At 43.0% G+C, this 27,722-nt stretch overlaps 1 protein-coding gene across 3 annotated transcripts in view; it reads right to left on the bottom strand.

Moving 5' to 3' along the window:
• The window catches only part of scai (suppressor of cancer cell invasion), a 38,182-nt gene extending 11,116 nt beyond the window's left edge, over positions 1-27,066 (bottom strand). For 2 of the 3 annotated variants that reach the window (XM_046290417.1, XM_046290419.1), the window contains exons 1-6: positions 26,862-27,066; positions 25,986-26,064; positions 20,846-20,970; positions 1,333-1,428; positions 1,101-1,187; positions 303-401 (exon numbers count right to left, since the gene is read on the bottom strand). In XM_046290417.1, coding sequence (XP_046146373.1) covers positions 303-401; positions 1,101-1,187; positions 1,333-1,428; positions 20,846-20,952 — 389 coding nt within the window. In that variant the 5' untranslated portion in view covers positions 20,953-20,970; positions 25,986-26,064; positions 26,862-27,066. The remainder of the gene's footprint in view (positions 1-302; positions 402-1,100; positions 1,188-1,332; positions 1,429-20,845; positions 20,971-25,985; positions 26,065-26,861) is intronic. The other variant, XM_046290418.1, reaches the window with a different exon arrangement.
• Positions 27,067-27,722: the final 656 nt, after the last annotated feature.

Raw genomic sequence — 27,722 nt, 5'->3', positions numbered from 1 at the left:
TTATCACAGAAATTGCAAGTATATAATCTACCCTTTACTCATATGTATTTTTGCATTATTGTTAAGTTGTCTGACAGTCAGGGATACTTCACGCCAAATACAAAGGTATATCCATACCTTGTCTGTATTCAATTGACCCAGGTCGCTTTTAAAGTGCATAGTTCAGTTGTTTTGCTATGTTACAGCAGCCTCTGGCTAGCATTTACCTCCTGGAACAAAACTGAATGGAAGCCAGACGGCATGTTCAGAGTGCTCAAAATAATTTCTTAAATATCAATAAAATGCCATGCGTTGGCACTCACCTATCCTCTTTGTTGACCTGATAGTAGTAGGACCGCTGACGGATGGCCGAGTAGAACGAGAAGGCCTCATTCAGGTAACTTGTTTCTGAGGTACGAAGACTACAACACAAAAAGAGGAAATTGTGTGCCAAGAACTCTCTGCATTGAGTGTGACACTGGTACCCTTGGTAGTTCCTGAATAAGTGTATTAAGAACAAAATAAATTTGATCAACTTAAAACACTTAAAGAACACTTTAGGAAACACAAATTCTGCATGTCAGCTTGGTTTTATATCGTAAAAAAATAATCTACGAACCTCACACCACCACATTGGATCACATGATACTTAGGTATTTATTTTGCCACCTGGTTTTTTAATTTTGTTTTAGTCAGCCTTTCCAAAATTTGGTTATGCCAAACATATTAGTTTTAATCCCAAAAAAGTAAGTAATTTTAGTTGACAAGATTTTCCTCTTGTTTTTAGTCATTGTACCTTTTACATTGCACACAAACAGTGCTGCATGTAGCAACTAAATAGCTACAAATGGCAGCAAATACTAAATGTTTCAGAATTATTTTCCCAATTTCACTTTTTGTGCACATCCGAATAACGGATTTAGTGTCGGGCCCACTCCTAGATCCTAGATACTGGACCAACCTCTCCATCAAGTACCATCAATTGCTTGAACCAGGAATTGTTTTTACACAAGTTACCAGAGTTAAAGCACAGATCAGACCAACAAAATGTTCCAGGACATGAATGATAAGGATATGTGACAGTCTGTGTGTGTGAGCGCATGCAGTTGGAGAAACCTTACTAGTAGTGGTAGTACAGCTGGCCTATTTTGGACGCCACCTCCCCTATCTGCCATCTCTTCAGGCCATACCGATTGTCCAGGACCTGCCTGCTCCCAAGAAGGAACGGAAGCAATGCTGATTTTAAAATTAATGTTTAAGCCAACAGATTTCTCCATCTCATCCACTAGGCTCAAAAGTTGTTGATCAGGGAAAATGTGTCAGAGAGAACGGAGCCGTCAGTGACCAGCTGACCTGTGCTGCTGCTGAAACTTCCACAGCTTGGTGTAGACGTCAAAGGTGCGGCCAAAGTAGGACTGCCACTGCTTGTGTCCGTACTGAGGAAGATCTCTGCAAGAGACAAGAGGGTGAGAAGGAATGAGAAGAAGGAAAATGCAGCCAAGTAGAACAGTCTCACACCTTCTCTCATGATTGGAGAAAGGGAAACCTTCCAGCCTTCAACCACATAACAAATGATGACATTGTAATGTGATTACACCGCTTTATTAGAGCTTAGTGCCATGGGGGCGGCCTTTACTACTACAAGTATGACATTTAACGCTTTTTGCAGGTGTGCACATATCACCTTTATTATGTTTTTAGTATTTGGGGGAATTCTATGCGACAGCTTTGTAATGATTTTATAATTTCTAAGTGTAAATCTGTCTGCCTCAGAGGCACTACCCACTGAGTGTCCCAGAGCTACACCTGAGTATGTTATGATGCAGTGTCCCAGAGCTACACCTGAGTATGTTATGATGCAGTGTCCCAGAGCTACACCTGAGTATGTTATGATGCAGTGTCCCAGAGCTACACCTGAGTATGTTATGATGCAGTGTCCCAGAGCTACACCTGAGTATATTATGATGCAGTGTCCCAGAGCTACACCTGAGTATATTATGATGCAGTGTCCCAGAGCTACACCTGAGTATATTATGATGCAGTGTCCCAGAGCTACACCTGAGTATATTATGATGCAGTGTCCCAGAGCTACACCTGAGTATATTATGATGCAGTGTCCCAGAGCTACACCTGAGTATATTATGATGCAGTGTCCCAGAGCTACACCTGAGTATATTATGATGCAGTGTCCCAGAGCTACACCTGAGTATATTATGATGCAGTGTCCCAGAGCTACACCTGAGTATATTATGATGCAGTGTCCCAGAGCTACACCTGAGTATATTATGATGCAGTGTCCCAGAGCTACACCTGAGTATATTATGATGCAGTGTCCCAGAGCTACACCTGAGTATATTATGATGCAGTGTCCCAGAGCTACACCTGAGTATATTATGATGCAGTGTCCCAGAGCTACACCTGAGTATATTATGATGCAGTGTCCCAGAGCTACACCTGAGTATATTATGATGCAGTGTCCCAGAGCTACACCTGAGTATATTATGATGCAGTGTCCCAGAGCTACACCTGAATATATTGTGATGCAACTGAATAACAATTCATAAAAATAAAATGTAAAACAAAATAGGGGAAGCAAAGAGAGATTTGGTCGAACTAAAATATGAGCTGGGAAATCAACAGATGAAACAGTAGTGCTGTCTTTGGAAGATAGTTTTAGTAACTGCATTTTTTAATAGCGAAGTATACATATGCAAAACTTACATCCAGGTCACCTCAGCTGTCAAATCAACTAATTCACACAACAGCAAAGCAGAAAGGCTATGTTGAGACCCTCTGAAGGTCTACCTCAGACATTCTCTGGACATTGAGCTATTTTTTGCTTTCCTAATAGCCAACGTTGTGCCTGAGGAGGTGTGTGTGTGTGTGTGTGTGGGGGGGCTATGCTGCGTGCAGTAGTCAGTCAGAAGGGTGGGGACGTGATGAAATCGGATGAGGTCTGCCTGTCAGCTTGGGTGCAAGTCGGCCACTTTGCCTCTAATTTCCCGCTGAAGCTCCGGGCCTCGTTGTTATCATTGAAGCATTGCCATGACAACATGTCTGGAGACTGAGGAGAGGAACGGGCAATGGTGGCTGGGGCGGCAAAAGTGCAGCAGCAAACGCACGCATAGCCTGAAAACACCCAATACGATACTGGTCAACACTACACAGCCAAAATCCTTCCCTGCAACATAATTTTTGCCACAATTCTCCATCTGACAAATGTCTCACCCAGACTGGCATACAGAATATGGAATGCAGATACACTAAACGCAACAGACAGACCAACAACACATTTCAAACTCTAGTCTTTGTACTCAAATACGCAAAAGGGGAGATGTATGGTGTGCACTTCTTTTTGAAAACACATCGTGTTAAACGATACAGGCTGCCTTCCTAAGATATTCAAAGGAGAATGGATAGAGGATTAATTCGTTACCATGACACAAAGAAAACGTGTGCTCCTTTATACTGGTACGCAACACTGAGGCCTACTGATTTCTCAGTTTTTCCCCGTGTGATTATCTCTTACCCTAATGCCCTTCCTGGTGGTGGGAAACAATGGCATGACTGTTAAGTCAGGAATATGGGGCAAATAATCAAGCAGAATTCAACTTAGCCTAATTCCATCCACCATTAATTCCATATCGCTATGAACAAGATAAATACCCAAAAGACTTATTCCCAAGCAGAGTGAAGGGATGGAGAAGGAAATCCGCTAAACCTGCTCTGTTGTTTCCGGTCAAACTAATAAGATACTGGATAACCAATACAAATGTGGGTGTCGTTGTGTAAAAAGGGGTGGGTCTTAAGTAAATGAAATGCTATTTATTTAATCATCCACTTAAAATGTTCTTACTCACTTTACATAAAGCTATTCCAATACCACGGAACAGGGGCATTTTTAAACACCAGCAAATCAGCACCAAGTGATTTTAATTGTGAATTCTGTTCCAAAGTATTCCCATGCATAATATAGAGAATGTGATCGTATACAAATGTAAGCAAGGTTCGAAATTGTTATGTTTTAGCAGGGTTTCTGAAAATTTGCCGCCTGACAACGTGACCCGCAAGATTTTCCTTTACCGGATATCCATATGCATTAGGTGCTTAATGCGTTAGGGCGTCCACCAAGGTGCTCAAAATCACATTTAGATTGGAATTCCTTTTAACAGAATAGAAATGAGAATTTATTGAAAAGCAAAACATTAACTGTTGTGTCTTCATCCCTGTTATAAATCATAAATGAATATCATGTTAAATGTAAAACATTTAGCCTAGAAGAACAAGTTGCCTAGATATTAAACTAATAAAACATAAACTCCAAAATATAACATTTGCGTAATATAATTTGCGAACGACCTTCCCCTATAGGCTATTTGTATGAACATTTTATAAATAAATAATGCAGATATTTTAAAATAGAATCTAGGCCCGTCTAGTTTAATTTAGCCTAGGCATGAACATTTAGATTAGGCCTAATAAAAAACTAATCGTGGATGTCTAGGAGCACCAGGGCCGGCTGGTCGTGGCTAGAAGGGCCCCAGCTTTTGTCAAATTAATGTCAGATTTGACTTTTCGTATCAGATTAGGATGATTAAATTAAAAGGTTAAGAAAAGGGTAGGTAAAATGCAAAAAAAAAAAAAACTACTTTTGACATTACTTTGACAAAAGCTTGATCCCTTCTAGCCATGACAGGGCCAGCCCGTCCCACTCCCGCTGCGATTCAGCATCACAGCAGTGGAATGAGGACACTAGACGGCCACCAAATTAAGAAATTGTATAACTGACATTGGACAATGAAATTCAATATGTAAATAAACAAAATTGGTTAAGGCTGGTTCATTGAAAGAAAACGTATTTTACAACGCTCCTGTGAAATGAGGCACAAGCCATGCATTCATGAAAGCATTTGTTTTCAAAGCTGAAATGATCTCAGTCTTTGTACAGTTCTACTGATAAATGTTATGTTTATTGTAATTTGAACTATAGTGGGGTTATGATTTGTGTGAGATATATATATATATATAGCGTTGCAGTTCTTGACACAAACTGGTGCGCCTGGCACATACTACCATACCCCGTTCAAAGGCACTTAAATATTTTGTCTTGCCCATTCACCCCTGAATGGTACACATACACAATCCATGTCAAGGCTTAAAAAACCTTCTATAACCTGTCTCCTCCCCTTCATCTACACTGATTGAAGTGGATTTAACAAGTGACAACAAATAAGGGATCATAGTTTTCACCTGGATTAATCTGGTCAATCTGTGTCATGGAAAAAGAGAGTTCCTAATGTTTTGTGCACTCCATGAACGTGATTTATTGACAACAAGTATCTTTTCTAATATAGGCAGTTGGCTGCCTAGTGATTGCAACTCTCCGATGTGAATAGTTGTCAACGATCTTTCGTTTCGAGGTGCTACTGAATAAGCTCAACTGAAACACTCCCAGTGGCGGATGATACACATTATACAAGTCTAGCAATCCATTTCAAATCTTTATACTATACATGATACGGCGGCATATGTTGATCTTGCCTAGGACGGCAGCAGAACTTCTAGGACCGGGTCTGACGAAAACAATCATTTGCATCCAATTGACTTGCGTTTGCAGTGGACCTTGGCCTGCTCAAAGTGAGCCGCTGCTGTTGGGAAGTTTAAACTGTCCAACTCCTTGGAGAAGCTTGATGAACACTAGCTAGCCTCGTTATTTTGTCCTCAAGAAGGTGCGATTTTGAAGCTGTTTTTACTCTTGTTTTGGAGAAAGAATCCACACCAGTCAGGGTACATTTAGCTGAAGTCCCTTATGAGGACGTCAAGTCTTTTGCATGAGTAACAATAAACACACAACTAAAACTACTTTCCAAGCAGCTTGAGGATTTATTAGCCTATGAAGTATATTTGATTTCGAAATTGGAGCACATCGACTGGTATTTCGATCAATGAAAAAAAGCATTATTTTGCAATGGATATATTTTTTTTTTTCAATTTGGCCAGCAATATTTTATTTATCGGCCTTTCATTTATTTTATTCGGCCAAAAGCTGGCATTTACCGGCTAACGGAAACCCTGTGTTTTAAGCAATTAAATCTGTCTGAGCTTAGATTCAATTTGCAGTCTACAAATGATTTGTAATTATGTTCCATCCCCCTGACCATCTGCTCAAAATAATAACACACACATACAAAATTCGGAAAGTATTCAGACCACTTGGCTTTTTCCACAGTTACATTACAGCCTTATTCTAAAATTGCTTAAATATTTCCCCCCTGCATCTACACACAACACCCTATAATGACAAAGCCTAAACTGGATTTTTGAAATGTAAGCAATTAATTTTTTTAATAAAGTGAAATATTACATTTACATAAGTTTTTCAGACCCTTTACTCAGTACTTTGTTGAAGCACCTTCGACAGCCTCGAGTCTTCTTGGATATGACACAACAAGCTTGCACACCTGCATTTGGGGAGTTTCTCCCTTCTCTGCAGATCCTCAAGCTCTGTCAGGTTGGATGGGGAGCGTCGCTGCACAGCTATTTTCATGTCTCTCCAGAGATGGACATTGAGACCTGTCCTGAAGCCACTCCTGCGTTGTCTTGGCTGTGTGCTTAGGGCCATTGTCCTGTTGGGTGGTGAACCATCACCCCAGTCCACGGTCCTGAGCGCTCTGGAGCAGGTTTTCAAGGATCTCTCTTTAGTTTGCTCCGTTCATCTTTCCCTAAATCCTGACTAGTCTCCCAGTACCTGCAGGCTGAAAATGATCCCCACAGCATGATGCTGCCACCACCATGCTTCACTGTAGGGATGGTAACAGGTTTCCTCCAGACGTGATGCTTGGCATTCAGGCCAAAGAGTTCAATCTTGGTTTCATCAGACCAGAGAATGTTTCTCATGATCTGAGAGTCCTTAAGTTCCTTTTGGTAATCTCCAAGCAGGCTGTCATGTGCCTTTTACTGAAGAGTGGCTTCTGTCTGACCACTCTACCATAAAGGTCTGATTGGTGGAGTGTTGCAGAGATTGTTGTCCTTCTGGAAGGTTCTCCCATCTCCACAGAGGAACTCTAGAGCTCGGTCAGAGTGACCATCGGGTTCTTGGTCACCTCCATAACCAAGGCCCTTCTCCCCAGATTGCTCAGTTTGGCCGGCAGCCAACTCTAGGAAGAGTCTTGGTGGTTCCAAACTTCTTCCATTTAAGAATGATGGAGGCCAGTATGTTCTTGGGGACCTTCAATGCTGCAGAACATTTTTGGTACCCTTCCCCAGATCTGTGCCTTGACACAATCCTGTCTCGGTGCTCTATGGACAATTCCTTCGACCTCACGGCTTGGTTTTTGCTCTGACATGCACTGTCAACTGTGGGACCTTATATAGACAGGTGTGTGCCTTCCAAATCATGTCCAATCAATTGAATTTACCACCAGTGGACTCCAATCAAGTTGAAAAAACATCAAGAATTATCAATGGAAAAAGGATGCACCTGAGCTGAATTGAGTCTCATAGCAAAGGGGTCTGAATACTTTTGTATATAAAAAGGTATGTTTATTTTTAATACATTTTAGGCAAAAATGTCCAAAAAAATCTGTTTCACTTTGTCATTAAGGGGTATTGTGTGTAGACTGAGGATAAAAATGAATGTAATCCATAAGGCTGTAACGTAACAAAATGTGGAAAAGGGGAAGGGGTCTGAATACTTTCCGAATGCACTGTAATTACAAAGTATTTTCTATTGTGAATGGAAGGGTCCTTATTTACAATGTGTAAAAAGGCAAGCTTTGTTGCATTTGACATGTCTCCAGTTACCATATATAAAATGATAAATCCCCTAGTTTATTCATAACAATTCCAATTATTGAATTGAAATCAGACACAGGGCACCCAACAAGCTAAGTCCCAAAGAAGAACTAGGACACTGATCCCAATCTTTGGTCTGATTCTAATAACCAAACCTCTGTAATTAGCGTGGAGGAACAGAGCTCTGCAGCAGGGCTGGCTTTGGTTCATTCCAGGATGGGACCAAGCCTCCAGAGACAGGGTCACTGTGCCCCAGATTTCACACGCAGGCCTCGTCCAAAAAGCTACGCTGCCTGGACCCATCAGGATGATAAGAATCCTACCAAAGGAGGCTCATGAGGGGAGGACGGCTCATAATAATGGCTGGAATGGAATGAAGCACATGGAAACCATGGGTTGGATGTGTTTGATACCGTTTGATTTATTCCATCCCAGCCATTACTCCTCCTCAATGAATTAAGGTTCCACCAGCCACCTGTGAATCCTACCAATTACAAAAGGTTTCCAGGTACAGGGCTACAGGCATCACACTCCATGTGGAACCAAGTCTGGAGCTATAAAAGACAACAGCTGTCTTTGAGCCTTTGAGTTAATGTGATCAAAATAAAAAGAGACCAAAGCTGGAGGGAAATTGCCACGCTCTACAGCAACATGAGTTAGTTTCTTTCTAAATCATTTTCAATCATATACTGGAAACATACATACTGATCACATGGAGTGCAACATAAAAGAATGTGATTTCTTTATTTTTTTAAATATCCATGTCAACATTTAGGCCAATCAATTCCATTAGTTATCGTTCCATCCTCATCTCTTCACATGAGTCATAGATTCTACTACACACACACAAACCCTTGGAGCTGTTTCCCTGGTAACTTCCAAATTCTAAGGTGGAGGCTGTTTGTCGTGTGTTAACAAATCGCCCAGTGTGACGGCTACTATAGGACCAGTGTGCAGAGTAGGGATGGGCATTTGACATTATTTCACTATTCAAATAATATCATAATATTTTCTCCGGATATCCGGATAGTCAAAATACACTGAGTGTACAAAATATTAGGAACACATCCCCCTTTCGCCCTCAAAACAGCCTCAATTCGTCAGGGCATGGACTACAAGGTGGCAAGTGTTCCACAGGGATGCTGGCCCATGTTAACTGCAATGCCTCCCACAGTTGTGTCAAGTTGACTGGATGTCTGGGTGGTGGACCATTCTGGATACACACGGGTAACTGTTGAGTAGAGGTCGACCGATTATGTTTTTTCAACACCGATACCGATTATTGGAGGCCCAAAAAAATCTGATACCGATTCAATCGGACGATTTTTAGACATGTATTTGTAATAATGACAATTACAACAATACTGAATGAACACTTATTTTAACTTAAATAATACATAAATAAAAATCGATTAGGCCTCAAATAAATAATGAAACATGTTCAATTTGGTTTAAATAATGCAAAAACAAAGTGTTGGAGAAGAAAGTAAAAGTGCAATATGTGCCATGTAAAAAAGATAACGTTTAAGTTCCTTGCTCAGAACATGAGAACATATGAAAGCTGGTGGGTTCCTTTTAACATGAGTCTTCCAATATTCCCAGGTAAGAAGTTTTAGTTTGTAGTTATTATAGGAATTATAGGACTATTTCTTTATATGATTTGTATTTCATATACTTTTGACTATTGGATGTTCTTATAGGCACTTTAGTATTGCCAGTGTAACAGTATAGCTTCCGTCCCTCTCCTCGCCCCTACCTGGGCTTGAACCAGGAACACATTGACAACAGCCACCCTCGAAGCAGCATTACCCATCGCTCCACAAAAGCCGCGCCCCTTGCAAAGCAAGGGGAACAACCACTCCAAGTCTCAGAGCGAGTGACGTTTGAAACGCTATTAGCGCGCACCCCGCTAACTAGCTAGCCATTTCACATCGGTTACACGAGCCTAATCTCGGGAGTTGATAGGCTTGAAGTCAAACAGCTCAATGCTTGAAGCACAACGAAGAGCTGCTGGAAATATGCACGAAAGTGCTGTTTGAATGGATGCCTAGGAGCCTGCTGCTGCCTACCATTGCTCAGTCAGACTGCTCTATCAAATCATAGACTTAGTTATAACATAATAACACACAAATACGAGCCTTAGGTCATTAATATGGTCGAATCCGGAAACTATCATCTCGAAAACGAGACGTTTATTCTTTCAGTGAAATACGGAACAGTTCCGTATTTTATCTAACGGATGGCATCCCTAAGTCTAAATATTCCTGTTACATTGCACAACTTTCACTGTTATGTCATAATAACGTAAAATTCGGGCAAATTAGGCAGCCCAAACTGTTGCATATACACTGACTCTGCGTGCAATGAACGCAAGAGAAGTGACACAATTTCACCTGGTCAATATTGACTGCTAGCCTGGATTTCTTTTAGCTAAATATACAGGTTTAAAAATATATACTTGTGTATTGATTTTAAGAAAGGCATTGGTGTTTATGGTCCGGTACACATTGGAGCAACGATACACACCGCATCGATTATATGCAACGCAGGACACGCTAGATAAACTAGTAATATCATCAACCATGTGTAGTTAACTAGTGATTATGATTGATTGTTTTTTATAAGATAAGTTTAATGCTAGCTAGCAACTACCCTTGGCTTACTGCATTCACTTAACAGGAAGGCTCCTCGTGGAGTGCAATGGAATCAGGTGGTTGGGGCGTTGGACTAGTTAACTGTAAGGTTGCAAGATTGAATCCCCCGAGCTGACAAGGTAAAAATCTGTGATTCTGCCCCTAAACGAGGCAGTTAACCCACCGTTCCTAGGCCGTCATTGGAAATAAGAATGTGTTAACTGACTTGCCTAATTAAATAAAGATTAAATAAAGGTGAGGAAAAAAGAAAAAGAAACGGCCAAATAGGTGTCTAAAAATACTAATTTCCAATGGTTAAGAAAACTTGAAATCGGCTCTAATTAATAGGCCATTCCGATGAATCGGTCGACCTCTACTGTTGAGTGTGAAAAACCCAGCAGCATTACAGTTTGACTCAAACCGTTGTGCCTGGTACCTACTTTAATACCCCATTCAAAGGCACTTCAATATTTTGTCTTGCACATTTAACCTCAATTTCACACATACACAATCCATGTCTCAAGGATTAAAAATCCTTCTTTAAAATGTTTCCTCTTCATCTGCATGGATTGAAATGGATCTAACAAGTGACATCAATAAGGGATCATTGCTTTCACCTGGATTCACCTGGTCAGTCAATGTCATGGAAAGAGCAGGTGTTCCTGCTGTTTTGTATAATCAGTGTACATGTGTTTTAATGTACGTTTGTGTTTTAAGTAACTTTAATGGAGACTTGCTTGCACGACTCAAGAGATCCGGTGAGCTACACTCTGCTTGTTTAAGCTGGAAGGGGTGCGAGAGAGGAGCTGGGGCAGGTGTACGTGACAGTGTGTGAGGCATGGAGGGAGAGAGCGAAAGTAGCCAAACCAAATAACACGTTAGAGACAAACTCGTTGATCCCATAGGTTATGAAACCATACCATCTGGTAGTGCCTGTCATGAATGCATCAAATCGTTGTAAAGAAGGTTGATAGCTAGTGACCATATACCCTGTGCATCCCGCAAAGGCGGAGGGCGGAGGTGTTGCTAACATTTATGATAGCAAATGTCAATTTACAAAAAAAAAAGTCCTTTTCGTCTTTGAGCTTCTAGTCATGAAATCGATGCAGCCTTCTCAATCACTTTTTATAGCTACCGTTTACAGGCCTCCTGGGCCATATACAGCGTTCCTCATTGTGTTCCCTGAATTCCTATCAGACCTTGTAGTTATAGCAGATATTCTAATTTTTGGTGACTTTAATATTCACATGGAAAAGTCCACAGACCCACTCCAAAAGGCTTTCGGAGCCATCATCGACTCGGTGGGTTTTGTCCAACATGTCTCTGGACCTACTCACTGTCAGTCATACTCTGGACCTAGTTTTTTCCCATGGAATAAATGTTGTGGATCTTAATGTTTTTCCTCATAATCCTGGACTATCGGACCACCATTTTATTACCTTTGCAATTGCAACAAATAATCTGCTCAGACCCCAACCAAGGAGCATCAAAAGTCGTGCTATAAATTCACAGACAACACAAAGATTCCTTGATGCCCTTCCAGACTCCCTCTGTCTACCCAAGGATGTCAGAGGACAAAAATCAGTTAACCACCTAACTGAGAAACTCAATTGAACCTTGCGCAATATCCTAGATGCAGTTTCACCGATAAAAAATAAAAACATTTATCATAAGAAACTAGCTCCCTGGTATACAGAAAATACCCGAGCTCTGAATAAAGCTTCCAGAAAATTGGAACGGAAATGGCGCCACACCAAACTGGAAGTCTTCCGACTAGCTTGGAAAGACAGTACCGTGCAGTCATTTTTTAGTACTATATCTCTTGACACAATGATGAAAATAATCATGGCCTCTAAACCTTCAAGCTGCATACTGGACCCTATTCCAACTAAACTACTGAAAGAGCTGCTTCCTGTGCTTGGCCCTCCTATGTTGAACATAATAAACGGCTCTCTACCCACCGAATGTGTACCAAACTCACTAAAAGTGGCAGTAATAAAACCTCTTGAAAAAGCCAAACCTTGACCCAGAAAATATAAAAAACTATCAGCCTACATCAAATCTCCCATTCTTCTACAAAAAGGTTAGAAAAGGCTGTTGCGCAGCAACTCACTGCCTTCCTGAAGACAAACAATGTATACGAAATGCTTCAGTCTGGTTTTAGACCCCATCATAGCACTGAGACTGCACTTGTGAAGGTGGTAAATTACCTTTTAATGGACAAGGACAAGTTCTGGCCTGGTTTCGATCTTATCTGTTGGAAAGATATCAGTTTGTCTCTGTGAATGGTTTGTCCTCTGACAAATCAACTGTAAATTTCAGTGTTCCTCAAGGTTCCATTTTAGGACCACTATTGTTTTCACTATATATTTTACCTCTTGGGGATGTCATTCGAAAAAATAATGTTAACTTTCACTGCTATGCGGATGACACACAGCTGTACATTTCAATGAAACATGGTGAAGCCCCCAAATTGCCCTCGCTAGAAGCCTGCGTTTCAGACATAAGGAAGTGGATGGCTGCAAACTTTCTAAATTTTAAACTCGGACAAAACAGCTTGATCTAGGTCCCAAGAAACAAAGAGATCTTCTGTTGAATCTGACAATTAATCTTAATGGTTGTACAGTCGTCTCAAATAAAACTGTGAAGGACCTCGGCATTACTCTGGACCCTGATCTCTCTTTTGAAGAACATATCAAAACTGTTGATGTGATCTTCCTGTCTGGGTTGTGGTGGAGATCTTTGTGGGCTATACCCGGCCTTGTCTCAGGATGGTAAATTGGTGCTTGAAGATATCCCTTTAGTGGTCTGGGGGCTGTGCTTTGGCAATGTGGGTGGGGTTATATCCTTCCTGTTTGGCCCTGTCTAGGGGTATCATTGGATGGGGCCACAGTGTCTCCTGACCCTTCCTGTCTCAGCCTCTGGTATTTATGCTGCAATAGTTTGTGTGTCAGGGGGCTAGGGTCAGTTTGTTATATCTGGAGTACTTCTCCTGTCTTATTCCGGTGTCCTGTGTGAATTTAAGTATGCTCTCTCTAATTCTCTCGCTCTCAGAGGACCTGAGCCATAGGACCATGCCTCAGGACTACCTGGCATGATGACTCCCTGCTGTCTACAGTCCACCTGGCCGTGCTGCTGCTCCAGTTTCAACTGTTCTGCCTGCAGCTATGGAATCCTGACCTGTTCACCGGACGTGCTACCTGTCTCAGACCTATTATTTGACCATGCTGGTCAGTTATGAACATTTGAACATCTTGGCCATGTTCTGTTATAATCTCCACCCGGCACAGCCAGAAGAGGACTGGCCAAGTGTCACATCTGGAGGAAACCTGGCACCATCTCTACAGTAAAGCATGGTGGTGGTAGCATCTTGCTGTGGGGATGTTTTTCAGTGCCAGGGACTGGAAGACTAGTCAGGATCAAGGGAAAGATGAACAGAGCAAAGTACAGAGAGATCATTGATGAAAACCTGCTCCAGAGCACTCAGGACCTCAGACTGGGGCGAAGATTCACCACCCAACATGACAACAACCCTAAACACACAGCCAAGACAACACAGGAGTGGCTTCGGGACAAGTCTCAATGTCGTTGAGTGGACATTATTTTTCCAAAATGAATACTCTCCCAATTAATCTAATACTAACGTCAGTTCAGATATTTTGAATAACAGTGCCCATCCCTAGTGCAGAGATCTTATTGCACAGTGCAAGATACTCCAGTCCTTTGGGGTCATTTGGGATTGGTGAAACCATGTTTTGTTGAGTGTTAAATCTTGTTGATGTTGGCTTGAGAGGACAAGCACAGGCAATTATCATAATCACACCCCCGTAAAGCCCTCCCATGTCAACACAAAGGGCTTCTATGCAGGACAACGCTGATGCAGTGAGACAGATTTCACCAATGCGTCAGCCAAAACAGTCATGTTTGACAACATTGTTGAGATGCATGTTTCTCAATTACTACCAGCCACAACACTTTTGTCTGACAACACCGTTGCAGTGAGTCGAGCTGCAATTAGAGTATGCAGTGTTTCCCTTCTCTTCTAGGAAGGTGTTTGTTTCAGAGTGGGATGCCAGTCACGCCACTTCAGTTTCTAGCCATACATCCCAGGGATGAGCGGAATGGAGAAGTAATGAAGCGACCAATTCCAAGCTCTCAGACAATCATTCAGGCACGCGTTGTTACTACTGTACACACTTGTTAGGGACAGAGGGATAGAGCGGGTGAGGGAGACAGAGAGAGAGCGGGGGAGAGACAGGGGGGGAGGGGAGACAGAGAGAGAGAGAGCGGGAGGGGGAGACAGAGAGAGAGAGGAGCGGGAGGGGGAGACAGAGAGAGAGAGAGCGGGAGGGGGAGACAGAGAGAGAGAGAGCGGGAGGGGGAGACAGAGAGAGAGAGAGCGGGAGGGGGAGACAGAGAGAGAGAGAGCGGGAGGGGGAGACAGAGAGAGAGAGAGCGGGAGGGGGAGACAGAGAGAGAGAGAGCGGGGGGGGGAGACAGAGAGAGAGAGAGGGGGGGGAGACAGAGAGAGAGAGCGGGGGGGGAGAGACAGAGAGAGAGAGCGGGGGGGGAGACAGAGAGAGAGAGAGGGGAGGGAGACAGAGAGAGAGAGCGGGGGAGGGAGACAGAGAGAGAGAGAGCGGGGAGGGAGACAGAGAGAGAGAGCGGGGAGGGAGACAGAGAGAGAGAGCGGGGAGGGAGACAGAGAGAGAGAGAGAGCGGGGGAGGGGAGAGAGAGAGAGAGAGCGGGGGAGGGGGGGAGGGAGACGGGGAGGGAGAGAGAGAGAGAGCGGGGGAGGGAGAGAGAGAGAGAGCGGGGAGGGAGAGAGAGAGAGAGCGGGGGAGGGAGACAGAGAGAGAGAGCGGGAGGGAGGGAGAGAGAGCGGGAGAGAGAGAGCGGGGAGGGAGAGCGAGAGGAGGGGGGAGAGAGAGAGAGAGAGCGGGGAGGGAGAGAGAGAGAGAGCGGGGAGGGAGAGCGAGAGCGAGAGCGAGAGCGAGAGAGAGAGAGAGAGCGAGCGGGGGGGAGGGAGCGAGAGCGGGGGAGAGACAGAGAGCGGGGGAGAGCGAGAGCGGGGGAGGGAGCAGAGAGCGAGAGCGGGGGAGGGAGACAGAGAGAGAGAGAGGGGAGGGAGACAGAGAGAGAGCGGGGAGGGAGACAGAGAGAGAGAGCGCGGGGGAGGGAGACAGAGAGAGAGAGCGCGGGGGAGGGAGACAGAGAGAGAGAGCGCTGGGGAGGGAGACAGAGAGAGAGAGCGGGGGGGGGAGGAGAGGGAGGGGAGGGAGACAGAGAGAGAGAGCGGGGGAGGGAGACAGAGAGAGAGAGCGCGGGGGAGGGGGAGGGAGACAGAGAGAGAGAGAGCGCGGGGAGGGAGACAGAGAGAGAGAGCGCGGGGGAGGGAGACAGAGAGAGAGAGCGCGGGGGAGGGAGACAGAGAGAGAGAGCGTGGGGGAGGGAGACAGAGAGAGAGAGCGAAGGGAGGCCTGCAGCTACTGACATACCCAGACTAAAAATAGACGAGAAATGACTGATTAACTCAAACACAACCCGTTGGCCACATGGGATATGGCGAACACATGGTCTGACATGAATATTTTTCCATTTTAATGTATGCGTGATTGCATGCGTGTATTCTGTGTATGTGATGTATAGAAAAGAAAACATCTTAACCCAACAGTAAGGGTTGGCAAAAGACACAAAGTGCCACATTAGAAATCACATGGTTCCACTCTTCAAATTGGGGTTGATACAAAGAAATTGTGTAATGCAGCTTCATATTTTTATTCACCTTACTTCTAAGAGTGTGGACCTTATTTTCAACACTGATCATTTCAGGTCTACGAGCCATTTACTAAATATAACATGTGCAGGTGAGGGATTGGCATTTGACATTTTACTATTTAAATAATATCATGGAATGTTTTCGGATATCCGAAATGCAAATTTTTTTTTAAATAAATATTGTTCAACAAATCAAAATGAAGCAAATGCACATGGCAGAGGTAAATGGGAAAGACTGATTTAATCCGGTAGTTTTGGCTAACAGCAATGTGACAGATTTTAATGCGAATATTCTAAAATCTGCATAAAAAAATATGCACATTTTCCTACCAGAGGTGTGTTTCAACTAAACTGACCTGGTGCACATAAAAAGCACTTAATCGTATAACGTTTACTTTATCGAAAAAAAAAAAAAAATGTTTCCATTTGATTTTTTAAATTGCTGTTAATGATTTTGGCACAAAAAGTCTGCCATAAAACAGCAAATGTGCCCATGCTGATCTTGGTACTTGGTACTTGAGCTCCAGCCAACCACTTGCAGATACAGTGCAGACGGTACATGACGAGATTATGGATAAGAGCAGGATAATTTTTACTTCTCAATTGGCAGCTAAGCACCGATCATCATTTCACCACCACCTCAATAGTTTGGAAAGGAGCACCAAGCTCATCACTGTGCACTTTCACCACCCTGTGAAGTTGTTCACAATTTATTTTGTCTGTAGCCTAATAAACTGTTCATGCTTTTTCAAGTCGCAGTGGGAGGACCACACATCATAACTTGCAGTAACACGATGCTTACTTCGCCGTGATGGTTATGTCAATCTTTGCATACAAAGCATTTCCACCTCAATTGTAGCATAATCTATTTCCCCAACACAAACATGATCCCACCTTGTCTACAGTTTTGTTTTGTCGACATTTGGAAAGTTTACCCACAAATGATCTGTTTCCATCAAGCCTGGCATGACATTCTTTATCTGACGTACTTTACTTGCAAAAAAAGGTTGGATGGAAACCTGGTCTCGGTCTCGAGACAAGACTGCATGACTGGGCCTCCCGGGTGGCGCAGTGGTTAAGGGCGCTGTACTGCAGCGCCAGCTGTGCCATCAGAGTCCCTGGGTTCGCGCCCAGGCTCTGTTGTGACCGGGAGGTCCGTGGGGCGATGCACAATTGGGCGTCGTCCGGGTTAGGAAGGGCTTGGTCGGTAGGGATGTCCTTGTCTCATCGCGCACCAGCGACTCCTGTGGCGGGCCGGGTGCAGTGAGCGCTAACCAAGGTTGCCAGGTACACAGTGTTTCCTCCGGCACATTGGTGCGGCTGGCTTCCGGGTTGGATGTGCGCTGTGTTAAGAAGCAGTACGGCTGGTTGGGTTGTGTATCGGAGGACGCATGACTTTCAACCTTCGTCTCTCCCGAGCCCATACGGGAGTTGTAGCGATGAGACAAGATAGTAGCTACTACAACAATTGGATACGACAAAATTGGGGAGAAAAAGGGGTGAATTTATTTTTTTAAATGACTAAATGCACAGAAGAAGCTCAATGCACTGTTATAAAAACTACATTCAAAAGTTTATTTTATTACACACTGCTCAAAAAAATAAAGGGAACACTAAAATAACACATCCTAGATCTGAATGAATGAAATATTATTATTAAATACTTTTTTCTTTACATGGTTGAATGTGTTGACAACAAAATCAAACAAAAATTATCAATGGAAATCAAATTTATCAACCCACGGAGGTCTAGATTTGGAGTCACACTCAAAATTAAAGTGGAAAACCACACTACAGGCTGATCCAACTTTGATGTAATGTCCTTAAAACAAGTCAAAATGAGGCTCAGTAGTGTGTGTGGCCTCCACGTGCCTGTAATGACCTCCCTACAACGCCTGGGCATGCTCCTGATGAGGTGGCGGATGGTCTCCTGAGGGATCTACTCCCAGACTTGGACTAAAGCATCCGCCAACTCCTGGACAGTCTGTGGTGCAACGTGGCGTTGGTGGATGGAGCGAGACATGATGTCCCAGATGTGCTTAATTGGAATTAGGTCTGGTGAACGGGGGGGCCAGTCCATAGCATCAATGCCTTCCTCTTGCAGGAACTGCGGACACACTCCAGCCACAGGAGGTCTAGCTTTTTCCTGCATTAGGAGGAAACCAGGACCAACCGCACCAGCATATGGTCTCACAAGGGTTCTGAGGATCTCATCTCGGTACCTAATGGCAGTCAGGCTACCTCTGGCGAGCACATGGAGGGCTGTGCGGCCCCCCAAAGAAATGCCACCCCACACCATGACTGACCCACCACCAAACCAGTCATGCTGGAGGATGTTGCAGGCAGCAGAACGTTCTCCACGGCGTCTCCAGACTCTGTCACGTCTGTCACACGTGCTCAGTGTCAACCTGCTTTCATCTGTGAAGAGCACAGGGGGCCAGTGGCGAATTTGCCAATCTTGGTGTTCTCTGGCAAATGCCAAACGTCCTGCACGGTGTTTGGCTGTAAGCACAACCCCCACCTGTGGACATCGGGCCCTCATAGAGTCTGTTTCTGATCGTTTGAGCAGACACATGCACATTTGTGGCTGGCATTTGTGGCCTGCTGGAGGTCATTTTGCAGGGCTCTGGCAGTGCTCCTCTTGCACAAGGGCAAGGTAGCGGAGGTAGCGGTCCTGCTGCTGGGTTGTTGTCCTCCTCCACGTCTCCTGATGTACTGGCCTGTCTCCTGGTAGCGCCTCCATGCTCTGGACACTACGCTGACAGACACAGCAAACCTTCTTGCCACAGCTCGCATTGATGTCCCATCCTGGATGAGCTGCACTACCTGAGCCACTTGTGTGGGTTGTAGACTCCAGTCTCATGCTACCACTAGAGTGAAAGCACCGCCAGCATTCAAAAGTGACCAAAACATCAGCCAGGAAGCATAAGAACTGAGAAGTGGTCTGTGGTCCCCACCTGCAGAACCACTCCTTTATTGGGGGTGTCTTGCTAATTGCCTATAATTTCCACCTGTTGTCTATTCCATTTGCACAACAGCATGTGAAATGTATTGTCAATCAGTGTTGCTTCCTAAGTGGACAGTTTGATTTCACAGAAGTGTGATTGACTTGGAGTTACATTGTGTTGTTTAAGTGTTCCCTTTATTTTTTTGAGCAGTGTATTAAGAATTTTAAATATCGTGGTATATCCTTGAAAGTAAACATGTCACAAGGATAATTTACATTTAGAGCTTTTTCAATGTTAAAATAGGCCTACCATGTAGAGCTTTTTCAATGTTAAAATAGGCCTACCATGTAGAGCTTTTTCAATGTTAAAATACACCTACCATGTAAAACTTTTTCAATGTTAAAATAGGCCTATCATGTAGAGCTTTTTCAATGTTAAAATAGGCCTATCATGTAGAACTTTTTCAATGTTAAAATAGGCCTACCATGTAGAGCTTTTTCAATGTTAAAATAGGCCTACCATTTATTTTCTTCAAAGATGAACACTCACTCAAGTAATCTAATACTAACGTCCGTTCGGATATTGGATTGATCAGTTAACCGTGCCCAAACCTAACGTATTTTTTAAAAATTATACCTTACTGCATCGAATGTCACATAACTTAACCTGTTACTCCTACCCCCTACGTTTTCAAACATTCTGTTAAAAATCGCGCAACATTTCAGCACCCTGCTACTCATGACAGGAATATAGTATATGCATATGATTAGTATGTGTGGATAGAAAACACTCAGATGTTTATAAAACTGGTTAAATCACGGCTGTGACTATAACAGACTATAACAGAACAGTGAACCAAATTAAATGGGGCCGAGGTTGCAATACCTACAGCTTCCACACGATGTCAACAGTCTTGTCATTTGCCTACTATTTGTTTCTTGGTCAAACAGAAACAAGGCAGCGCAGTTCTTCCGGTCTCCGACTGAATATTTTGGTTGAGATTTACCCGGACATTATTTCCACACGTACAGCTATAGAATATACATCGCCTCGTGATCAATTTGATCGCTTATTAACGTTTACTAATACCTAAAGTTGCATTACAAAAGTATTTTGAAGTGTTTTGTGAAAGTTTATCGTCAACTTTTTAATAAAAAAAAATGACGTTACGTTATAACACGCTATTTTTTTTCTTTGATCACACAGTCTTCATAGATCGATATCTAGGCTATATATGGACCGATTGAATCGAAAAAAAAGACCCAATAGTGTTTATGGGACATCTAGGAGTGCCAACAAAGAAGATGGTCAAAGGTAATGAATGTTTTATATTTTATTTGTGTGTTTTGTGTAGAGCCGACTATGCTAATTATTTTGTTTACGTCCCCTGCGGGTCTTTTGGGGTGTTACATGCTATCAGATAATAGCTTCTCATGCTTTCGCCGAAAAGCATTTTAAAAATCTGACTTGTTGCCTGGATTCACAACGAGTGTAGCTTTAATTCAATACCCTGCATGTGTATTTTAATGAACGTTTGAGTTTTAATTTTAACGAGTGCTATTAGCATTTAGAGTAGAGCATTTGCATTTCCAGATGTCTAGATGGTTAAGCAAGAGGTTAAGAGTATTCCGTTGAGAAGTAAAAATTTAGAAATGACTCAGCCATAAATCAAAAACAAATACAGAAACCTCAAGAGACAGACAGAGACTGACCGTAGACCATTGAAGAGTTGTTTGGACTTGTCCAGCAGGTAGCAGAAGTCTGTGACCGTCTTCCTTTCACCCAATGGGATGTCATCCTCAGCCCCAGCTCCAGTCATGTCACCCGCTTCTCTCCCCTGAAAATCCACAGAGCATCTATGACTTGAAATAAGACATAATACGTGTTTAAACTAAAGAGCATTTTGTCATGTATCATTCTTTGTTGTAGATAATATTCATCTGACAAAAATGGCTGTAAGCTAAAAACTAAAATCAAGCCTGCAAATGCCATGTCTGTGGAATACATATTGTTTGGAAGACTACAAAAAACAGGTGGGAACTTGTGTCTTTTAGACAACTGTGGAAAAAGGTAAAACCACACCATAGGGAAGAACTACAAGCCTCATCACAGTGAGTAACCAGGTTTGGTCCTGGTTAAAATTAAGGTTGTGTGTGGGAGGCCAGTGGGGCCAGAGGCTAAATAGGCACTGTTCATCTGCTAAGTCATGCAACTGAAGAGGGACACATCAACATGCACACTGTCCCTCACACAGACACTGAAATATCCTGTGTGTGTGAGCCTTTTCTGCATCACCAGAAAACCCAAGGGCTCTACACTGTCCAACAATTCACTCTCAAGCTCTGGTAATCACACTCTGGCAAAAAGCATGTAACTTGCTAACCAGCACATGCATTCAAGGTGTGTGTGTGTAAGATTGGGTCATACACGCACACTGAAATGTAGCATGCAAGCATCTTTTCTGCATCACCATATGACCAAAGGGCTCTACACTGTCCAACACTTAGGCTAACTGCTGTCAAAGCCAACCACTCAAGCATATTACTCACCCTTTTACAGAATAGGAGCAACCAATTATAAACAGTTTAACAGAAAAATATATTGGATTTAAAAAAAATAAAAAGTATATATAAAGCCACTAATTCATGAACTTGTGCGAGAATACAAGGCGTGCCAAACTCTAGACCAACTTTACTCCACACACAGACGCACGCGTACAAAGCTCTCCCTCGGCCTTAATTTGGCAAATCTGAACATAATTCTATCCTCCTGATTCCTGCTTACAAACAAAAACTAAAGCAGGAAGTATTTGTAAGTCGCTCTGGATAAGAGCGTCTGCTAAATGACTTAAATGTAATGTAAATTTAAAGTACCCGTGACTCGGTCAATAAGGAGGTGGTCAGATGAAGAAGATGTCAAGCTACAGTACTGTTTTGCTAGCACAGACTGGAATATGTTCCGGGATTCTTCCGGTGGCATTGAGGAGTACACCACATCTGTCATTGGCTTCATCAATAAGTGCATCGATGACGTCGTCCCCACAGTGACCACACGTACATACCCCAACCAGAAGCCATGGATTACAGGCAACATCTGCACTGAGCTAAATGGTAGAGCAGCCACTTTCAAGGTGAGGGACTCTAAAGCTTATAAGAAATACCGCTATGCCCTCCGACGAAACATCAAACAGGCAAAGCATCAATACAGGACTAAGATTGAATCATACTACACCGGCGCCGATACTCGTCTGATGTGGCAGGGCTTGCAAACTATTACAGACTACAAAAGGGAAGCGCAGCCACGAGCTGCCCAGTGACACGAGCCTACCAGACAAGCTAAATTACTTCTATGCTCAATTCGAGGCAAGTAACACTGAAGCATGCATGAGAGCATCAGCTGTTCCGGATGACTGTGTGATCACGCTCTCTGTAGCCGATGTGAGTAAGACCTTTAAACAGGTCAACATTCACAAGGCCGCAAGGCCAGACGGATTACCAGAATGTGTACTCCGAGCATGTGCTGACCAACTGGCAAGTGTCTTCACTGACATTTTCAACCTGTCCCTGACTGAGTCTGTAATACCAACATGTTTCAAACAGACCATCATAGTGCCTGTGCCCAAGAACACAAAGGTAACCTGCCTAAATGACTACCAACCCATAGCACACACATCTGTTGCCATGAAGTGCTTTGAAAAGCTGGTCAAGGCAATTTGCAACAGATCATCAGATGATGCAATCTCTAATGCACTCAACACCCTTTCCCACCTGGACAAAAGGAACACCTATGTGAGAACACTATTCAAATGCTGTTCATTGACTACAGCTCAGCGTTCAACACCATAGTGCCCTCAAAGCTTATCACTAAGATAAGGACCCTAGGACTAAACACCTCCCTCTGCAACTGGATCCTGGACTTCCTGACAGGTCGCCCCCAGGTGGTAAGGCTAGGTAACAACTAGAGGTCGACCGATTATGATTTGTCAACGTCGATACCGATACAGATTATTGGAGGACCAAAAAAGCCGATACCGGTTAAATCGGCCAATATATATATATATATATACATATTTTTTTTGTAATAATGACAATTACAACAATACTGAATGAACACTTATTTTAACTTAATATAATACATCAATAAAATAAATTTAGCCTCAAGTAAATGATGAAACATGTTCAATTTGGTTTAAATAATGCAAAAACAAAGTGTTGGAGAAGAAAGTAAAAGTGCAATATGTGCTATGTAAGAAAGCTAACATTTCAGTTCCTTGCTCAGAACATGAGAACATATGAAAGCTGGTGGTTCCTCTTAACATGAGTCTTCAATATTCCCAGGTAAGAAGTTTTAGGTTGTAGTTATTATAGGAATTATTGGACTATTTCCCTCTATACCATTTGTATTTCATTAACCTTTGACTATTAGATGTTCTTACAGGCACTTTAGTATTGCCAGTGTAACAGTATAGCTTCCGTCCCTCTCCTCGCTCCTCCCTGGGCTCGAACTAACACCACATCGATAACAGCCACCATCGAAACAGCGTTACCCATGCAGAGCAAGGGGAACTACTACTAGAAGGCTCAGAGCGAGTGACGTTTGAAACGCTATTAGCGCGCTAACTAGCTAGCCATTTCACTTCGGTTACACCAGCCTCATCTCGGGAGTTGATAGGCTTGAAGTCATAAACAGCGCAATGCTTGATGCACAACGAAGAGCTGCTGGCAAAACGCACAAAAGTGCTGCTTGAATGAATGTTTACACGCCTGCTTCTGCCTACCACCCTCAGTCAGATACTTAGATACTTGTATGCTCAGTCAGATTATATGCAACGCAGGACACGCTAGATACGCTAGATAATATCTAGTAATATCATCAACCCATCAACCATGTGTAGTTAACTAGTGATTACGATTGATTGTTTTTATAAGATAAGTTTAATGCTAGCTAGCAACTTACCTTGGCTTACTGCATTCGCGTAACAGACAGTCTCCTTGTGGAGTGCAACGAGAGAGAGGCAGGTTGTTATTACGTTGGACTAGTTAACTGTAACTGTTGCGAGATTGGATCCCCCGAGCTAACATGGTGAAAATCTGTCGTTCTGCCCCTGAACGAGGCAGTTAACCCACCGTTCCTAGGCCGTCATTGAAAATAAGAATGTGTTCTTAACTGACTTGCCTAGTAAAATAAAAGGAATAAAAAAATAAAAAATGATAATTTTTAAAAATCGGCACCAAAAATAGATTTCCGATTGTTATGAAAACTTGAAATCTGCCCTAATTAATCGGCCATTCCGATTAATCGGTCGACCTCTAGTAACAACATCCACCACGCTGATCCTCAACACGGGGGCCCCTCAGGGGTGTGTGCTCAGTCCCCTCCTGTACTCCCTGTTCACTCATCATCATCAAGTTTGCCAATGACAACAGTGGTAGGCCTAACATCGACGAGACAACCTACAGGGAGGAGGTCAGAGACCTGGCCGTGTGATGCCAGGACAACAACCTCTCCCTCAACGTGATCAAGACAAAGGAGGTGATTGTGGACTACAGGAAAACGAGGACCGAGCACGCCCCCATTCTCATCGATGGGGCTTGAGTCGGGCAGGTTGATAGTTTCAAGTTCCAAACTATCATGGTCCAAACACACTAAGACAGTCGTGAAGAGGGCATGACAAAACCTATTCCCCCTCACAAGCCTGAAAAGATTTGGCATGGGTCCTGAGATCCTCAAAAGGTTCTACAGCTGCACCATCGAGAGAATCCCGACTGGTTGCATCACAGCCTGGTATGGCAACTGCTCGGCTTCCGACCGCAAGGCACTACAGAGGGTAGTGCGTACGGCCCAGTATATCACTGGGGCCAAGCTTTCCGCCATCCAGGACTTCTATACCAGGCGGTGTCAGAGGAAGGCCCTAAAAATTGTCAAAGACGCCAGCCACCCTAGTCACAGACTGTTCTCTCTGCTACTGTACCTAAGTCTAGGTCCAGAAAGGCTTCTTAACAGCTTCTACACCCAAGCCATAAGATTCCTGAACAGCTCAAAGGCTACCCAGACACCTCTTTTATGCTGCTGCTACGCTGTTTATTATCTATGCAATCACTTTTACTCTTCCTACATGTACATATTACCTCAACTAACCGGTGACCCCACACATCGACTCTGTACTGGTACCCCCTGTATATAGCCTCACTATTATTATTTTACTGCTGTTGATTAATTACTTGTTACTTTTATTTCCATCTAAAAAATATATATACTTAACACAATTCCTTAACTTCTTCAATCATTGTTGGTTAAGGGCTTGTAAGTAAGGATTTCACTGTAAGGTCTACTACACCTGTTGTATTCGGCCCAAGTGACAAATATATTTTTTTTTACTAGCTACACCTCCTTGTTAAGGGAAGTATCGATGGTATCACTAATGTAGCCTAGTATATTGTGGCAGCATTGAGAACTTAGCTAGTGTCTGGGGCAATCAAACATAATTGTTGATGTTATCCACATATTAAAGCATGCGATGGTAGCATCATGTTATTGGTATGATTATCAATGCCAATAACTGGGGACAGGACCAAGAGGAGAGTTGATTGTCAAATCATTCTGGTCCATAAGACAACCAAAAGGGGCTGTATGCTTTCTAGGGGCACTGTATAGTCCAAAAAGTAGGTTATATTTAAATGAATGACTCTCCCTAGACTGGAGATGGAGGTAGTGGTAAAATCGTCACAATTTGCTTCATTGCCATCATTTCTTTTCAGTGGACATTTTGGACGCAATTGCATTTCAAATCCCCAGAGTATAACGTGGATCATATCATCATCCGGCTACAGAAATCATATGAAATGTACTCACCTCTCAGAACAGGACAGGCTTGTGTCAAGTCCGAATCCACTTGAAACAGTAGAGGTTGACCCTATAGGTGCCTATACGTCTTAAAATGAGACATTGGTTTGACATCAGTGAAGAGGTATTGATTAAAACGACAATCTGTGCACAAATTAACCGGCCACGGTGACAACGCACTGCCAGTTACTAGCGTGCTAAGCTATCGTAAGTTCACGATTTTATGTGGGCAATTTAACGTTGTGCAAAAAACTACATAGCTAGCTAAACAGCTTATAAGGTATCGGTGCACTCATGGCGGCAGGTAGCCCAGTGGTTAGAGCGTTGGGCCAGTAACTGAAAGGTTGCAAGATCGAATCCCTGAGCTGACAAGGTAAAAAAAGAATCTGTCGTTCTGCCCGGAACAAGGCAGTTAACCGCTGTTCCTAGGCCGTCATAGAAAATAAGAGAGTTTGTTCTTAACTGACTTGCCTTAAATAAAAGATCAAATAAAATTCAGCAAATTAATAATGCATGTACCTGTAAACTAGTTTAAGCCTAGGTAGCTAGGTGGTAACGTTGAGGTGTTAAGGTTACTAGCTAGGTAGATTTGGAAACGTGCATTAATAAAATTGCCTTTCAACTACTTGGCAATGCAAATCCTTTATTGTATCTCGATTCTTTTGTCTATACAATCAATGCATGTAGTTAGCTAGCTATTAGCAATGCATCAATCTAAGCAGCTTGCTAATGATGTGCAACCAATTTCATCCAGCTACTAGTTAGCTGCGTAAACAGCTGGACACGTAGCTATTGTAGCTAGCCAGCTAAAGAAAATATAGCTAGCTAGCCATTTCTCGACTTCTCCAAATATACTAGCTATCGTTAGCTAAACTGGCTAACTACCTGACTCAGTCCTGATGTCTCCACCCTGTCGTCCTGAGAGCAACCGTATCCAGGTGTAAATGTATGAACCCTTTTAAGTCAGAGCCTCCAATGCAGTGCCGCACTGTCATTTACAGTGGTTTTACACTAGGAAAAATAAACGGAACCGTGGTGCACCAAGCCGATGGCAGTCAAACTAACTGCGGGTGGTTGTATATGTGTGTGCTCAGACTGTGGAAGGAGGAGGGTGAATGGAGAAAAACGTCAACGTTTTGCACGAGGGGCACGTTCAGTCAGTCGTCTTTGCTACCTGGTTAAAAGCCTGTCTGTAAGAGTTCCAGTCATTTCAATAAATTAAATAAACACCTTGATTTTGAAGTATGAACTTGTACTTTCATGAGATACTTGAATTAGTCAAATTGCCGAAGGTTATCATAATCATAAACACAAGGATATAATATTCCTTTAATTTTGATATCTTCAAATAATGTATGAAAGTAAATTAGAACCAAAGTGTAACTCAGTATAACCACTGCAGGCCTAAAACCCTGACTTCAAATCAACTGAAGTATGCTAACCACAATCAAAAGAGTTTTCGCACTGTTGCAGGTAGTTGCGCCATCCCACTTCTGACATCCAATCGAATTGTATTTGTCACATGCTTCACAACAGGTGTAGGCTAATAGTGAAATGTTGAATTACAGCCCCATCCCTACAAAGCAGAGAGAATTTGGAAAAATGATAACATGAGGAATAACATGAGGAATAAATAACACTCAGAGTAATGATAACTTTGGTATTATATATATATACACACACACACACACACACACACACACACACACACACACACACACACACACACACACACACACACACACA

The sequence above is a fragment of the Oncorhynchus gorbuscha genome, linkage group LG11 (assembly GCF_021184085.1).
Source record: "Oncorhynchus gorbuscha isolate QuinsamMale2020 ecotype Even-year linkage group LG11, OgorEven_v1.0, whole genome shotgun sequence".
Taxonomy (NCBI): domain Eukaryota; kingdom Metazoa; phylum Chordata; class Actinopteri; order Salmoniformes; family Salmonidae; genus Oncorhynchus; species Oncorhynchus gorbuscha.
This window is presented reverse-complemented; position numbering and strand designations above follow the sequence as displayed.